At 37.1% G+C, this 17,178-nt stretch overlaps 1 protein-coding gene across 3 annotated transcripts in view; it reads left to right on the top strand.

The window, feature by feature from the left end:
* RANBP17 (RAN binding protein 17) overlaps positions 1-17,178 on the top strand; it is a 425,055-nt gene that overhangs the window by 276,878 nt on the left and 130,999 nt on the right. For 2 of the 3 annotated variants that reach the window (XM_008015284.3, XM_008015285.3), the window contains one exon: positions 17,101-17,174. The exons of the other annotated variant lie outside the window; for it this stretch is intronic. In XM_008015284.3, the coding sequence (XP_008013475.3) occupies positions 17,101-17,174 (74 nt within the window). The remainder of the gene's footprint in view (positions 1-17,100; positions 17,175-17,178) is intronic. 3 annotated transcript variants of the gene reach the window in all.

The following is a 17,178-nucleotide window of genomic DNA, read 5'->3' as shown; positions in this document are numbered from 1 at the left end:
TTCACAAGATTTGACCTTAGCTCCTTCTAACTCTAAATCCATTAAATGATGAAGTGTAATTCCTGATCTTGCTCCTAGAGCATTTTATGCTCTGTGTCCTTGTTCTCTTGACAAGGTTTCAGATTCTTGAGGAAAGGGGCAATGTCTATACATATATCTGTCACACAACTAGGACAGTGCCAGATTATCACCTATTTTCTCATTGATTGATTGGATATCGATTAGTTAGAGTGAGATGGTCAGATTTTATGGTGACAGAAGAAGAGAAATTTTATTCTGATCCTAGTCATATTTCTGAAGTAGGTGTTGTTAATTAGAGCAGCATCTTATTAGGAAACTGTAGGTTGGAACCAGCCAGTGTTTACTTTTTAAGAATTGTACATTAGAAAAAGATTTATACAGAGTCTGTAAGAACGTTCTTTTTGGCTAGATTAGTGGCACTCTTTTTTTTTTTCTTTCATTTATTATACAAATACTTACCATTACAAATCTGTTTATTTATTATATGCTAAACAGTGGAACACAGTATTGCCTAGGGAAAGATACTCCTGCCGTCACAGACTGGCAGAGAACACAAAGTTAATAGGTAATCGTTGTTCAATCTAATGAGGCCCACGACTGATATGCAGAACACTGGTAACATACTGGAAGATAACTGATGAAATCTTGGGGAAGACAGGGGAAGACTGACACCCGGGGGGTGCTTGGGTTTCTTTTAGTGTCATTCACTTCTGCATATAACATAAACAGGTAAGTGAGATAGGACCAAGAGTTGCATATTGGTACAAAAAGAGAACAGAAGTGTTCACCTTCACGTTTTCCACTTTTCCATTCAAGATTGCAAACAGGCTGAGCGCAGTGGCTCACACCTGTAATCCCACAATTGTGGGAGGCGGATTACCTGAGGTCAGGAGTTCAAGACCAGCCTGACCAACATGGAGAAACTCCGTCTCTACTAAAAATACAAAATTAGCCGGGCACGGTGGCGCATGCCTGTAATCCCAGCCACTCGGGAGGCTGAGGCAGGAGAATTGCCTGAACCCGGGAGGCGGAGGTTGCGGTGAGCCAAGATCACGCCACTGCACTCCAGCCTGGGCAGCAAGAGCAAAACTCCATCTCAAAAAAAAAAAAAAAAATTGCAAACAAGACCAAGAAATCTAAATAACAGTTCACTTGAGATTTTTTTTTTAACCAAATTAAGGGGGTTGAGGACAGAGTGAATATTCCATCTTTTCTAAGAAGATAATTAGTAAAACAAATGAATTTGACCTACTGCTCTCAGTTGGCACCAAGAACTACCTACTATTTCCACTGTCTGATAGGTGCCAAGATTATTTTATGTGCAAGTCAAGTTTTGTTTTGTTTTGTTTTGTTTTTTCTGAGACAGAGTCTCGCTCTGTCACCCAGGCTGGAGTGCAGTGGTGTGATCTCGGCTCACTGCAAGCTCCACCTCCCAAGTTCACACCATTCTCCTGCCTCAGCCTCCCGAGTAGCTGAGATTACAGGCACGCACCACCACCACGCCCAGCTAATTTTTTTGTATTTTTAGTGGAGACGGGGTTTCCCCACATCAACCAAGCTGGTCTTGAACTTCTGACCTCAAATGATCTGCCCACCTCGGCCTCCCAAAATGCTGGGGTTACAGATGTGAGCTACCATTCCCAGCCAACATTATTTTATGTGTATTGAATGAAATACCACTTAATATGATATTTAATTTGGATTTACTAGAACAAATGTCAGTGAATACGTGTTTTTCCCTAGTAGCTAAGAAGCAGCATTGTCAAACAGTGAAAACAAGAAGTTGGGGAAACCATTCTACTGTATAACCTTGAGAAATCTAACCACTATTTGATTTTGCCATCTAAAATATAGAGTTAGGCCGCGCGCAGTGGCTCACGCCTGTAATCCCTGCACTTTGGGAGGCTGAGGCACGTGGATCACCTGAGGTCAGGAATTTTGAGACCAGCCTGGCCAACATGATGAAACCCCGCCTGTAGTAAAAATACAAAAAATTAGCCAGGCGTAGTGTCGGGCACCTGTAATCCCAGCTACTCAGGAGGCTGAGGCAGGAGAATGGCTTGAACCCGGGAGGCAGAGGTTGCAGTGAGCTGAGATCATGCCACTGCACTCCAGCCTGAGCGACAGAGCGAGATTCCATCTAAAAAACAAACAAACAAAAAAAAATGTGTATGGAGTTAATGATACCTAGCTGTGCCTATTTTGAATGTACATTCTTAGTGATGCAAGAGGGAGAATATAATTAGCCTTCCCCCAGTGAAAAAGAGGATAATCCAAGTAATTAAAGATTTAGAATAAAATTTTATGAATAAGATGTAGGAGGTAGAGAAAGTAGGACATTTTGCCAGTTATTTTTCTTGATCACTCATTGAGAATAATATCATTTAATATCAACTACAGTGTGGGGAAAGGCAATGATGATTTCAGCAAACGAGCATTTACTATTAAAAAGAAGCAAAAATAAGTTATGAAATATAGCAGAATTCTCCACATACATTGATATATGTTATACAATTATGATTTATGATGGTGATTCTCCTATAAATAATCTGTGAAAAGGAAATAAACTTATTTCAGTGAACTCTTCAAAAAATATATCTCCCACATATTCCTAATCAAATTGATTTCAAAAGAAAGGAGAAAAAGTAGATTTGAATGGAGAAATCGAGTGCTACAGAATATAAAGTTTTCATTCATCTGTATAGTGAATTGTCATCTTGAAGTAAAGATGAAATGAAACAAAGTTGTTTGTGCTGCGAACATTGAAGCATTGTTCATGCATAATTAGCGAAGTTGAAATTTTGTAAGTATGAATCACACACAAAAGAGCCACCGCTATGATAGCTATTACAGGAAATGGAGGAAATTAATAATAAAAGGCAATACACTACCTCATAAGTATATTCTCATCATGATTGGAGCATGAAAGCATTAAGAAAATACCCTGATTAATTTAACAATTTAATCCTGTAAATTGGAGTATAGTTATATCGGAATTCATTTGTGCATAGACAAACCAGAGACACAAAATAACTTACTTTCATTAAGATTTTAAAAGCAATTCTTATGAATATGTGAAGATAATATTCTTTTAAAAGAAAGATTATAAGCAGATGTTCCTTAATGTTTCTGAAATTACCTAGTTTCTGTATCTTTCTATAAGTACTATACTATATTCATTAAGAATCAGAATTGGTACATTCTGGGTTACATTCCAGCAATCTTACCTTCTATATAATTTATTTTAAGTAAGTGCTAAAATTATGATTTTTAAAAGACTATGTGGTACTAGGAACATAAATTAGAAGAAAAAGATACTTTCTTAGTTCTCAGTAATTGAGTAAAGTTTAATCCTGATTAGAAGATCTTTGAGTACCATTTTGATGCATGAAATAATTTATTTAAATGTTTTTAAAATAAATTTTGGAGTATTTTTATAAAGTGAAAATACATGAGTAGTTTTCTAGAACGGCTTTTATGTCATGTGAACATGTGTGGATCACTATATTTTTTTTCCTATTAGCTATTTGGTAAAAGTCCACAATTTGCCAAAATGGTTAATAGGACACAAATATAGACATTTCATATGATGTACCATGTAAATGTAAACCTTTGTAGTTACATGTTTTTGTAGCAAGAGAATTGTTTTAAAAGGCATGTAATTTATTAGCTATCGGTAGCTTCTTTATTGCCTTGCCGCGCTGCAGTAATAAATAAAAGAAAGTGAACTGATTTTACAAATGGCACACAAGGTGCACATTTTGTGGGAAAAAAAGTCTTTTTTTAAAGAATTGGCATTAAATCCTTTTTTTGTGATGACAAAGAGGCTAAGAGTGCAAACTGTATTTTCTGTTTATCGAAAACAGTCTTTTTTTCTCCGGGGCATTTTTCCCTATGATCATCAAGGGATTTCAAAAGCAATAAAGTGTGGAATCATTGTTCGACTTGAACAGTATTAAAACTTAGGTTTTAATTTCAGTGAAGTAATAAGATTTGAACCTGTCTCACATTACAGCACTGTAAGGCATTTAGCAATTGTATTTTAAAGGAGGTTTTTAAAATGCAGCTCACTTGTAAGCTAACTGTCTGTCAGTAATTAATAGTTTTTCTTCAGCATTGGCTGTTGTGATCAGACCAAGAAATATCTGGGTTTTTAGTAACACATTATGATAATTGTGAATGTTTATTCCTAATTAGTCTAAATGTCTAATAATTTTCAGCTTGCTTCTCTGGCTGTTTAAAAGAAAACAGAGGGTGATGTTTAAAGCTACAGTGTGTCTTTGGCCTTTTAAAAATATGAATGTACATGTGCATGTGTATTTCAGTAAGTTTTACATCCAGCAAGATTATGTCAGTTGACTCATTCATTAACGAAGTATTTTATTCTTCAGTATCATTTCCTAGTTTTTGATATTGCTTCATTTATATAGGGATTGCCAAATAAGATACTGTATGTAAAGCTAAACCCAAACTGATGATCTGGACTCTTCAGCGATGAACATTGAAACTTGTCATTACTTCTTAAAAAGGGCTTTAAAATATGAGCATTTCTACTAAAACAATGTGGCAACATATTTGCTGATGAAAGATTGTATTTACCATTTTGAATTGCTTTAGGAAATAATTGCCTCTACAAAAGGAAACATCTGTATGATAGCACATGGTTAAAGCTGCCATCAATTTTTAACATTTGAGGGTTGAGCTATGACCTTTTATGATGACTGTGAACAGTAACTGCGTCCATTAGCCATAAGTTTTGTTTCTTTATTTTAGTAGATGGTCTAGACTGTAAATATTAGAGAATCTAAAATAAATCAACATATTATCCTAAGGATACAAAATGTAAGAGCTATTTGTGGTTGGGAACCTTTGACAGATAGTTTGGATGAAGCAGATGATTGCCTGCCTAGCGTATCTGGTCTCCATTGCTATGCCTGCAGGCAGTTTAGTGCTATGGTTGTATATTGATGTCAGGGTTAGTACTGAGTGGCTAGCAGTGACAGATGTCTATAATTACAGGCAATGCTTCCAGTATTTCTGAAAAGCCAGCCGATGTTGAACAATTATCTTATTTCTGCTTTGCCAAAGAGCATGTTCCAATTGCTAGTATTAGCAATGGTGAATATAGTGCTTTATCTGCTGCCTTGGGACAGATGTGAGAAAAGCACTTGGTTATAAAACATAAATGCAAAATATTTTTTCACATTTTAAATTAGTTAAGTTCAGTGTTTTCCTAATTTTTATCTCCCCATAATGTTTCTTTTGAAGGAGTCTTGAAATATAAAAGCACATTTGGCATACTTATTGGAATTTTGTTTTCCCCTAGGCCTTGTGTGGCTCCCCAGCGCCAGTATCCCTTGCTTTACTGAATAGATGTGTTTAAGCAAGTTGGCTTTGAAACAAGTTTCTCCTATGTGAATTGCATTTTCTGGTTGACACCCATTACAAAATTGGAAATGCATTTCCATGGAAAATCTCCTATGCCCAGTAAGTTTAGTTGGAAACTTTTTACAAGAAAAATTATAACATGATAGAAAATTGTGAAATGTACTAAACACCTTAGTACTGGTGGCCTTCTATTTGCTGAGAATTACAATTCTCAGGTTTGGTTGTAACCTTTTTTTTTTAAGCCTTTTGCACATTTATTGTCCATTTCTGTCTCTCAATTTTCATGGTCACTTCCTTCCATGCTCCCTCTTGGCCCACTTTTCTGACTCATTAGAAATATTTTCATGCTTGTTGATACCAGTTCTCAACTGCCCTTTTTATCTGGTCATTTGCTTTGATGAGCCATGGGCTGTCATACCACACTTTCCAGCAGGTGCGGCTGCCTAACACATGGTACTCTCTAACCTTCCCAAAGATTAAGGTGTTGGGTATTAAAACATTATCCATGTTGAAAGTTATGAATCCTGTATTTTCAGGTAATGTAGAATGAGAAATATCTAGAAAATATCATTTGAGAATACAGTTTATCTTCAACCTTAATCTAACCTGCAATGGGTTTCTACTTTGCATTTAACCACTTTGCTGAATTATTCATTATATTTTCTCATTTAGTCTTCTCAACAATGTTCTGTTTAATAGGTATGAGTACCATTTTGCAGAAATGTAAAACAATTTGAGAATTAAAAGCCTGTTTAGTGGCAGACCCTTGGTTTCAACCAGATCATCTTACTCTGAACCCAGTTTGCTTTTCATTGTATCACATTGGCTGTGTATGTATTTAGGCATGAGTCCAAGAATGACCAGTTTCAGAGTGTGATGACTGATAATGCCAATATCATAAGTTTCATCTCCATACTAGCTGTTTTATTTCCCAAGGAAAAGACTCATTTCTCTAACTGAAGATTGGATGTCTAGTCCTGGCTAGCCATCAGTCACAAAAGAACTAAGCTAGATCCTTGATATTTTATATGCTACAACAGGAGAAGCAACCTAGAACCCATAGTCTAGTGTCAGAGATCAGTAGTACTGTATTTATTTCTGAAAGGTAGCCCGTTTCTGTTCCTACTGGAAGAGAATGCCCTTTGGGAGCCCATCACCTAAGAGCTCTTAATAATTTGAAACTAATGATGGTGTTCTGGAATCCCATGTCTGTGTACATTAATGTAGTAAAGAAAATTTGGGCTGGGCATGGTGGCTCACGCCTGTAATCCCAGCGCTTTGGGAGGCCAAGGCAGGTGGATCACGAGGTCAGGAGATCAAGACCAACCTGGCTAACACAGTGAATCCCCGTCTCTACTAAAAAAATACAAAAACTTAGCCAGGCATGGTGGCAGTCACCTGTGGTCCCAGCTACTCAGGAGGCTGAGGCGGGAGAATGGCGTGAACCCAGGAGGCAGAGCTTGTGGTGAGCCGGGATCACGCCACTCCAGCCTGGGCAACAGAGCGAGACTCTATCTCAAAAAAAAAGAAGAGAAAATTTGGACAATTGGATGGACCTATTGATCTGAATGGGGAAAACTTTGATAACTTACTGGACACAGTGATCATCTACTTAGTGAGTTGAAAACTTACCTTGGAGATAGGAAGCAGGAATTTGTATTGACTCAAAAAATGAGGATGAAAGCTTTGAATCTGGCAATATAGGTGATGCAGATAAGTTATTGAGATAAAATAACAACGAAATACCACAGACCATTCTGACTTTTTTTCTATCACTTTTCTTACTACTTTATTTCTTTGCAAGACTCAAAGACTAGACCCATTATTTAATATTAGAAGTTATGTTACCTTTCATTAAGGCCCTCTCCCCTCTAACTACTACTAAAGCTTCTCACATACCCTAGAACATATGTCTATTTTCTAGTATCTAGTCCAGATAAAGCACAAAGAAAAGGGACATTCCAATAATAATAATAGGTAACACTTATGAAAATTTTACTGTATACCAGGAATGTTATAGGTCCTTCACATAAATTAACCATTTTAATCTTCTCAAAAATTCCACAGATTAGGTACTACTCTCATCCTTTCTATATTTGAGGAAACTAAGATCTAAAGGGTAAGCAACTTGCTCAGAATTACTTAGTAAGTGCCAGAATCTCACTAGTCTTGGGCTTCAGAATCTATTCCTAACCATTAGACTACCTCCTGTATTGTGGCACTATTCTTTGTAACCCTAGTTAAAAGATGTACTTTTGCCCATCAGAAGGTTAGTTTGCCTACTTAAATCATTCAGCTCAGTTGCCACACTTATATAATGAAAGAAAGTGCCTCATGGGAAACAGTACTAAGAGATTCTTTTTTTTTTTTTTTTTTTTTTTTTTTCTGAGGTGGAGTCTCACTCTTGTCACCCAGGCTGGAATGCAATAGAGCGATCTCAGCTCACTGCAACTTCTGCCTCCTGGTTTCAAGTGATCCTCCTGCCTCAGCCTCCAAAGTTGCTGGGATTACAGGCACATGCCACCATGCCCTGCTAATTTTTTGTATTTTTCGTAGAAGGGGAGTTTCACCATGTTGGCCAGGCTGGTCTGGAACTCAGGTGATCCACCTGCCTCAGTCTCCTGAAGTGCTGTAATTACAGGCGTGAGCCAGCACGCCTGGCTGAGGCTGAGATTCTTAAAAATCATTCTATCAAATATTATTTATGCTTTATTCTTTTTAGGGCTAGCTTTTAGTAATTGGTTTCTGGAATCATCTCACTGAAGCAAACCCACTGTCATTCATAAAACCACATCCAGAATTTGAGCAGGACTTCACCATGTCTCCACTCATGGGCTCCAGAATAAAATCAAAGTCCCAAGAATATTGTACATAACAACCACAAAGATTGTCAGCCACTTTCTCCTTTTATTTGAGATTGAGGAGGCCTTTTGCTCTTATTTCTGGTGCCAGGTAGCAGGTCCCTAAACTTCGTGCTTTTTAGGTTGTACGCCTGAGGAGTGATGTACCAGAGTTCCAGAGAAGGCTTGGAAAATAGTTAAGGTGAGTTGGGTTGCTGGTTATGATGGTGAAGCAGCAATCTTTATGCTTTTCTCACTACAGCCTCAGATTCTTATTAGTAAAACAGGCATACGCACACAGTGATTAAGTGTAGGCATGCATTGTCTTAATTCCCTTTTTATGCACTATATAATTTTACAGTGTGCATATTTTACAGCCAAAGGTTTAGTAGTCCACTAATAAGCAGTATTAGCTGCAAAGCCTATATTTAATGTGGTTGCACAGTGCAAAAGCACCCTAGATTTCTTGATGCTAACATTGCTGAGTAACCAATTCTAATCAGTTGTTAATAGTTAAGAAAGTTTTATTTGGCTACATTGAATAGCATCTGTTATTGAACAGTGTCTAGAGCACATGTATCCCTTGTGCCAGAATGTGTTTCTGGCTGACGCCTTTAGGAGGTACAGGGGATTAAACAAAATATTTCAATTCCCAGTTCCCCACCTCTACTATCACCCTCTCACAAACTTCATCCAGCATCAGCCTCTTTGCCCTAAAATCTAATCGTGTCATCTTATAAACTTGCTGTTGCAAAGAATTATAAATATTCCTTTAAATGTCTGAAATGCTCTTTCAAACCATGGTCCCAAAATCCTCTACTAAAATCGAGCCTTCTTTCCAAGCATCTGGTGCCATAGCCATGGTTAGCTTCTTTTTGAATGGGCTTGGGGAGATAGTATATTTACCCAGGGCTTTACCATGGCTTTATCCATAGAAGACTAGTTTAACAGAAGCTTGGCCCCATACATGGAGTGAGTTGGCAGCCGGCAGGAGCAAAGCTGTGTCAGGACAAATGTACACTCTCCATTTTCTCTGGTTGGCTTTCAGCTGGTTGCACCACAGGAGTCTTTCTGTGGACTACATATCCTGTGACCAGTAACTGGTGCACTCAACCCAGGTCCCTCTTGGCTAGGGAAGGCCTGTCGGGAGGCATTAGGTTCATGCTGGTGGAGATCCTTAGTCAGTGGCTCCCTGAAGGAAAGGAAGGCAAACAGCCAGCTTCTGTTGAACAGGTGGTAGTTAGACCCTAGATCTGGTTGGGGGTGGGAGGGAAAGAATCTCTCCAAAATTACCAGCCTTGCTGGTTTTCACATTATACCTGTACTCTTTCTAATAAATTATTGTTTAGAAACTGACTCAAAAATATCTCTGGCAGCATCTGGAGCTTTCTAACTTTTCCACCTTCCTTAGCAGTTGGATTTGGGCCCAAGTTAGAAATGGAAACCCCACTGGGGTGCAAGCAAAAGAGGAAGCATGTTCTTAGCCATGCATCAGTGGAGGCCCCTACTGGGAGAGGGGATTATCACAAGGCAGCAGGCAGCCCTGCACCCCAGCCTGCTGAGTTCATGCTTTGTGCCACAGGATGTGGAGCGAAGGAAATGTGAGGCCAAAGTGGTCACTCCAAGTTTTCTTATACAATAGCTTATTCAAGCAGACTGGGAATGCCTCTTAAGAGATTTGTTAGGTACATGTGCCCTTAGCAAGATGGCCACCACAGATGGTGGGTTCAGATATTCTAATTGAAATAAATGTTTAACATTCAGATTTATTTTATACTTCCATAACCAGTGTTTCTTTATCAGATGCCGTTCTTTATTCAACTGAATGAGACAAGCAGGATTATTCACCTTTTCCCACTTGGTTTCCAACATAAATTATGGTCTTAAAATTAAATTCTGGCAAAAGATTTTTCTGTCTGATTTCAGGCTTATATTTAGTGATGTTATTTTAAATGATATGGAAAAATTAGTCAGCCAAGATTAATATGGGTCTATTCAGTGTCACTAAGTTTGTGTATTTAATATACAGCAATGATGTTTGTACCATTAATTCTCTTGTTATGGTGATAAGTTAATTGTGATTATCATATTTTACCCTGCTTCAAATGTTAATGAAAGAGCTAAGTACCTTTAGTTCCAAATGGTTTAGATCCAAGTCATTAAATGCTCTATTCTTTCTTACACCTCTCTTTCTCCCTCCTCTACTAATGCCTTTCACATTGATGAGGTCTTTCTTATAGAAAGCACTGAATTGACCTCAAAGGCACTTGAAGCCTAAAACAAAAATATGAACGTTGATTTCTTATTCATAGTAAGTGATTTCATACTGTGTTCCTAAATTCTCTTCCTGAGGAACATTAATGCTTTCATTATATTGGATCCTTTCCAGTGACAGGTTTTGTTTTACCAATTTACAACCAGTTAAAAACCTTCATTAATAAGTCATTCCAATAGATTGAAACAATACTTGAAAATTCACAGTAATATTTGGGGGATCTTTTGTGTTACCACTTTTGTATTACCTGATATGTTTTTGAGAATAAATTGGTTCACAGAAGGTTTGTCGTCCAACGGCAAAATACTTTGTTGTTGACTTCTACAGCACTATTAATTTTCTGCATTGAGCCTGCTTAAACAATGTACTAAAGCTCTTTGAGAAGTTATAACATCTTAAACATTTATAGAAAGCCTAAGGGTATTAACTTCCTGTAATTTTCTGAAGATTCATTATCCAAAATCTTAATTCATTATAAAAACTCTTTTGAAAACCTATAGAACCAGTGTTTTCTCTTATTTTTTTATTTGCACAGAATGAGAGATTCGTTGTTCTTTTTAATTTGTTTCATGTGGTGCTTTTGAGTGCATTTCATAGAGGGCTGTTATTGAATTTCTGTGACTGTCATTATATATCCATACAATCTTTAGGAACTAATATTCTTGGTTTCCCAGTTCTGTAATCTACTTCAAATTTAAAGATGGACATAATTAGTTTCCTCAGAGTTATAATCAGAATGTTAGAGACAGTGCTCCAGATACCCAAGACTATGGATTAGGATTGGAAAAAGAAATTTTAAAAATTATTACAGCACATGCTTTTTTTATTCTTTATTAAATTTACAGCTCAAAATTATGTTGCTGTTTGTAGTTTATGCCCTCATCTATTTTTCTTACCTAGTTCCCTTTTTAAAACCATATGTAAGATCTTTTAAGCTACTTGCAAATTCTACAGGCAGCATTTGTCATTTGAAGAGTTGAGAAGTTGGAACATGCATTGGCTCATTGAAGCATTGTGTACTATCCAAATGCTCTTTTCCTAAATGTATAAGAACCTTTGCAGCAAAATAAATACAGCTAAGAAAACAAACATATTAAGACAGTTTTTAAGAGCATACTTCCTCAAATCTGTGATAATGATAATTCCTTACATTTCTAATCACTTTCCATATTTCAGGAGCAAGAGAGATGAGTAACTGGTTAAAATGGGTAATTTTTCTAGCTTGTAAGACAATAATCATTGAGAAGTAGAAATAATTTGATTTTTGTATCGTGAAATTTTGAAGCAGTTCCTTTATGCCTTTAAACAAATGCAATTTCTAAGTTTGACTAGAAGGTGTTAATTGAACGTGTTTGTAAAGATTTAAGAGTTATGGATACAGATTATAAGATTTTGTTTTTGTTTTAACCATCTTTATGCTGTGTGAAAATCTTAAAGGTAAGCACCTTCTGATTTTTCTGTTATTTTTCATGTGAAGAGCCTTCTCTTCAAAAGGTATTATTAGCTGACCACTTTAGCACCTACTATGCAGAAGGGTCAATGAAAGGTTGTACAGGGAAATAGCATTTGTTAAGTAACTACTAAATGTCAAGCTCTGAGTTCAGGATCATCATTTAATCTAATCAAAAGCCCATAAAGTAGGTTTTTTTTATTTTGAGATGGAGTCTCGCTCTGCCACCCAGGCTGGAGTGCAGTGGCGCGATCTCGGCTCACTGCAGCCTCCGCCTCCTGGGTTCAAACAATTTTCCTGTCTCTGCCTCCCGAGTAGCTGGGTTTACAAGTGCACACCACCACACTTGGCTAATTTTTTGCATTTTAGTTTGGGGTTTCACTGTGTTGCCCAGGCTAGTCTCGAACTCCTGAGCTCAGGCAATCCTCCCACCTCGGCCTCCCAAAGTGCTGGGATTACAGGCATGAGCCCCCGCACCCAGCCTAAAGTAGGTATTATTATTATTACTGTTTTATAGGTGAGAAACCAAGATTCAGAGACCTTAAGAAACACCTAGTTAGAGGCAGATATAGAATTCAAATGCAGATGTTTTTGGGACCAAAGTCTGTGCCTTTTCTATTTCACTAAGTTTATCATGACAGTATTCTAAGACAGTATACTACTGGAGATGTAAAGAGAAATAGACATTTCCCCTGCCTTCCAGGAGTACATGCTCAAAATAGTGGAGAAAACATATTCACATGGAAATTATTACTACAAAAAGATCATATTCTATTATATGTCTTGAGAAGTGCCCATAAAAGGCTGGCAAGGCTTCAAATTAAGACTCTTCTTACTGAATCTACAGGGAGACCTTCCAGAAATATTATTTAAGCATTAAAATCACATCTTTTAAAATGGCAACATTTTACTAATGTTCATCCCAGATAAGTAGGATTTGGGGTATATTATTTTACAGGGGGAAAAATACATGCCTTTTATGGATTGTTTTCCTTTTGTTAAAGAATCATACATGAAATGGGATTGGCCAAAATGTACGTTTTAACCCTATATGCTTTTTATTCATTTAAGAAACATTATTGAGTAGTAGGCATGTGAGATTTAAGAAACTCAGAGCATCATTTCTGTTCTCAGGGAGCTTACAGTCTATTATGCAGCCTTATTATGAAATGCAGAAGAAGGAAAGAAGAGAGGAGGGCTCAGACAGGCAAAAGCTTGGTTACAGATTGTTCATCTCTGACTATATAAAACACATAACCAAAGGTGTAACCATATATTCAGTGTCATTGTACTGGCCATCCTTCTCTGAAGGATGACCACACAGATCGATTTAGTCTCTTATTTCTTAGATTTTGACTCATTTTTCATTGTGATGAGATTGTCTAATAGATTCTGAAATAAGAGACAAGGAATCTGTGGACTGAAAGTGAGTTTTGTTTTGTTTTGTTTTGTTTCCTTTTCTTGCATTCCTATGTAACTCCTATATACTTCCTTAAAATAGATATTGCAATATGATTTCTTCTTGGTGTCATAAAAATTATTTCGGGTGAAATGATAAAAGTTGTAGAAAGTGTTAAAAACTCTAAATACTGTGTTAGAAGATTTTTCTGTAGAAGACTTTCATTGACCTGTGCTTGATGATAAACAATTTTGTAGGTATTTCCTAACTGAACAAATTACTTCTGACTCCCAAATTATCCGTGTTTAAAAGGGATAATTAAATTTCAAATGTTTGGAGACATTTTTATGTTTTCTGCATGTTATCTGAATGATAAGGTACCTTGGAAAATGAGAAACAGTCTTTTAAAAGAAACGCTGTAATCATACATTGATTTTAAATGACCCTGTCACACGTGAAAACAAATCAGATTGTTGCTCTTAATGAGCTTTTCAGTTTACTATTCAGTAGATCAGATAAGTGGATTTAAGAGGTAATGATCCTGTTTAGTACTCAAGCTTGACTGTCAGATCCTAGTAGTGGAGAGAAATCCCCAAGGACAAAAGCGTTGACACAGTTCTAGATGGGATAATGGGAATCAAAGCTAATGGATGATAAAAGGAATGGTGCAAGTTACAAGGATAATTGTGGATTAAAGCACTGCCATGTGTCAATGTTGACTGTTTTTCTAGTATATTATTGGGTCAGATCTGATGCTTTGAGAAACTGTTTTGACAGCAGAACACAACAGACCTGCCTGCCTAGCTTCCTCCTCTTTTGAATGCCAGGGACACGATAGGAAAACTTCCTTAGGACCCATTGAATTAGAAAGCACATTTTTTAATGTTAAAATGTTCGAAATGTTTAAAATCACATTTTAAAATAAATAATAAAATGATTAAAACAAAAATTATATTATTTCTGAGTTTTGCCATAAAAATAGGCATTTATAATGTCTTGAAAATGTAAAATTTGATTTTATAAAAGTCCACTGTAGTTATGTTATCAAAAACAAGAAAATTAACCAGTAAAGATATAAATACAATAAGAAGAAAATAAGTGATTTGAGATAATGCCATGACCACATGCTTTCCAAAACCAGTATGTCATGGAATTTATTATTAATTTCATTTATCTATAAAAATGATCCTGTATACCATCAAAGAATTTGTGCTTTGAGTTGTAGTTTAAACATACTCATTCATACTTTCATCTTTGTTAAACAAACGTGCCTTTTAAATTCCAGTCAGAGTTAAGGGCACACAGTCTCTGGCCCTGGAACTGAGCAAGTGGGCAAAGCAGGGCACACAGTAGGGTGTCTGATCCCTACTGTTAGTTGATTTTATAAAACTGGCCTTATTTTAAGGATTGCTTTTGACAAGGGTGCCACTAAAATAAAATTAAAGACAATTGCTATAATCAGTTACTAAATATTCAAGCTGTTCTCTCTAGCTACTTTTCTTTTTCTGTTGTAATTTATGATTCTATGTATTTTGTCCATAGAATCCAATATATGCTTAATGGGAAAAGTCATTTTTCTTTCTTTGTGTAATATTCACATTATAAAATAGTCCTAGTAGATCCAGACCGTGTCTTTTGCCACTGCACATTAAAAACACATCGTATTCACTTGACAAATATTGCCTTAGGTGCGATATTAGGGACACAGAGAATAAGGCATAGTGTCACCCCTCAAGAAGCACTCAGTGTAATGAGGGAAATTGACATTCAAACAGTTACAGTGTGAAAAGTGCCATGATAGAGGAGTGGACTGGATGTTGTGGGAACATAAAGGAGAGTTCAAATCACTGTGCCTAGGAAGGCTTCAGAGGAGAGACTTTTGAATGAGTATGAGGGGAAAAAGAGGAAGAAGGCTGATTGAGGCAAAATGACCAGCACATGAACATATAAAAATCTGAAATTGCATGAGATGCCTCAGTGATCCATCAGCATTTTATTGTGGCTTGAGGTTGAGGGAAATGTGGAAGATGAGGTAGATTGAGGCCAAGTTGTCAAATGCTTTGTGTGCCATTAATCATGTGGATACCAGGTTTTCCAAGGGACCCAATATGTATACTTCTGTATATGCGAGAGGTTTTGCATCGTGGTGAGCTTAGGGAAACTTTCCATTCAACATATCATTCTTCATTTGAGCCCTCTTTGTGCCTAAAGGTTTGTGATTATTGAGGATTGTTGGTAACTAACTTCTCTAGATTCTCTCTCCTTAGCTCCCTCTTTCCCCCAAACATCTTACAAGCAACAATGGTCACTTCAATCTAGTAAGAGATGAAGTCCTACTCTCATGGGCAAAGCCACAGACATATAATCATTGAAATGCTTTTCTCTAGGGCTCAGAAGTTAGTAGGTAGGGCAGCAGGAATTTGAATCTCAATCTCTCTCTCCCTCTCTCTCCCCCCCAGCTTCTCCCCACCATTCAGCCCCTCCTTCCTTCTGTCACCCTTTACACCTAACCCCTCCTTCTCTCCCTCTTTTTCTCTCCCTCTGATTGACTCCATCAGCCTGAGGAGAAGCCTTCCGGACACAGGACTCAGGTTGAAAGTCTGGAACACAACCTGCTGGTTCAAATGGTGTTTAAAATCCAGAAAAGAAATTTCTACAATGGCAGCTTTCCTCCCCTTTATGACCCTATAGCTCTGGGTGATTTGTGTTGCCCCTGTGATTTTTATCTTACCTTCATGACCTATGGCGGTGTATCAAACTGGTTTTCAGATATTAAAAAAACAACAAAAGACAGAGGGAGTAGAAGCTATGTTGCTGTACATAAGAAATAGGCAGATTAGGAGAAAGTGAGAGAACACAATCACAGAGGATCAAATCACAGAAGAGAAATCCCATACAGCTGGTGTCTGGCAGGAATAACCTGGAATGACACCAGAGCATCAGGGAGTATGGAGGTGTCAACCCACCTCTCAGCTTTGCCAGGCTAGTAAGGAGTATAAGTGGCATTTTCCCACTTGAAGTGGGATATGTGTTTATAAGCTCAATGTGGCTTGGATTGAGACTGAAATGTTGCACCCCAAACTCTGCAACCAACACTCCCTAATTGGAAGCTTAGTGGATTCCCAGGCCCTGATGTTTTCAACAGAGAATCCCTGAGCTTGGGATTTCAGTGTCAGCATGAAAAGTAAGACCTACCTGTATATTTGGGGAAGCTTAATTAGGTAATATTTGAGGAGAATTTCTCTTAAGTTCTTTAACTTCCTTTGATTTCTTAAAATCCTTATTTTTATAACTGCCTTAAATAATCCTGAAATGGTTAATATTTTGCTGAAATCTAGAATAGGTGGAAAATGTTTAAGTTTTGGAGCCTTTTGTTGAAGTACTCTACGTTCCAGCCCTTTGCATACTTACTCCTGTCTTCTAGAAAGGGGTGGTCTACCACTTTGAGAAAAAAAAATGTATGTGGTGTGGTGGGAGTAAAATGGATATATGGGTGTGTTTGTGTGTAAGCGTTTATATATTTCAAAATAGGAGCGGTCTGGAGGAAAAAGTTAGCAAATTTTAAAATTATAAGATTCTTTTTAAAAAATTCATTTGCTCCCCCACCCACTCCCTACTTCAATGTGGATACAACAGTGCATTAAATCTTATGTTTGTTCAATTTGAATAGTCTTTTGAAAATATATGTTAATAATAAAGCTTTTAACAATGAAGTGTTTTAATGCAGGTATATGCTCGTATGTCAGAAGTCTTAGGAATAACAGATGACAACCACGTTCTAGAAACATTCGTGACAAAAATGTGA

This window comes from Chlorocebus sabaeus, chromosome 23 (genome assembly GCF_047675955.1).
Source record: "Chlorocebus sabaeus isolate Y175 chromosome 23, mChlSab1.0.hap1, whole genome shotgun sequence".
Taxonomy (NCBI): domain Eukaryota; kingdom Metazoa; phylum Chordata; class Mammalia; order Primates; family Cercopithecidae; genus Chlorocebus; species Chlorocebus sabaeus.
Note: the sequence above shows the minus strand (reverse complement) of the source record. Positions and strands in the feature narration are given on the sequence as shown.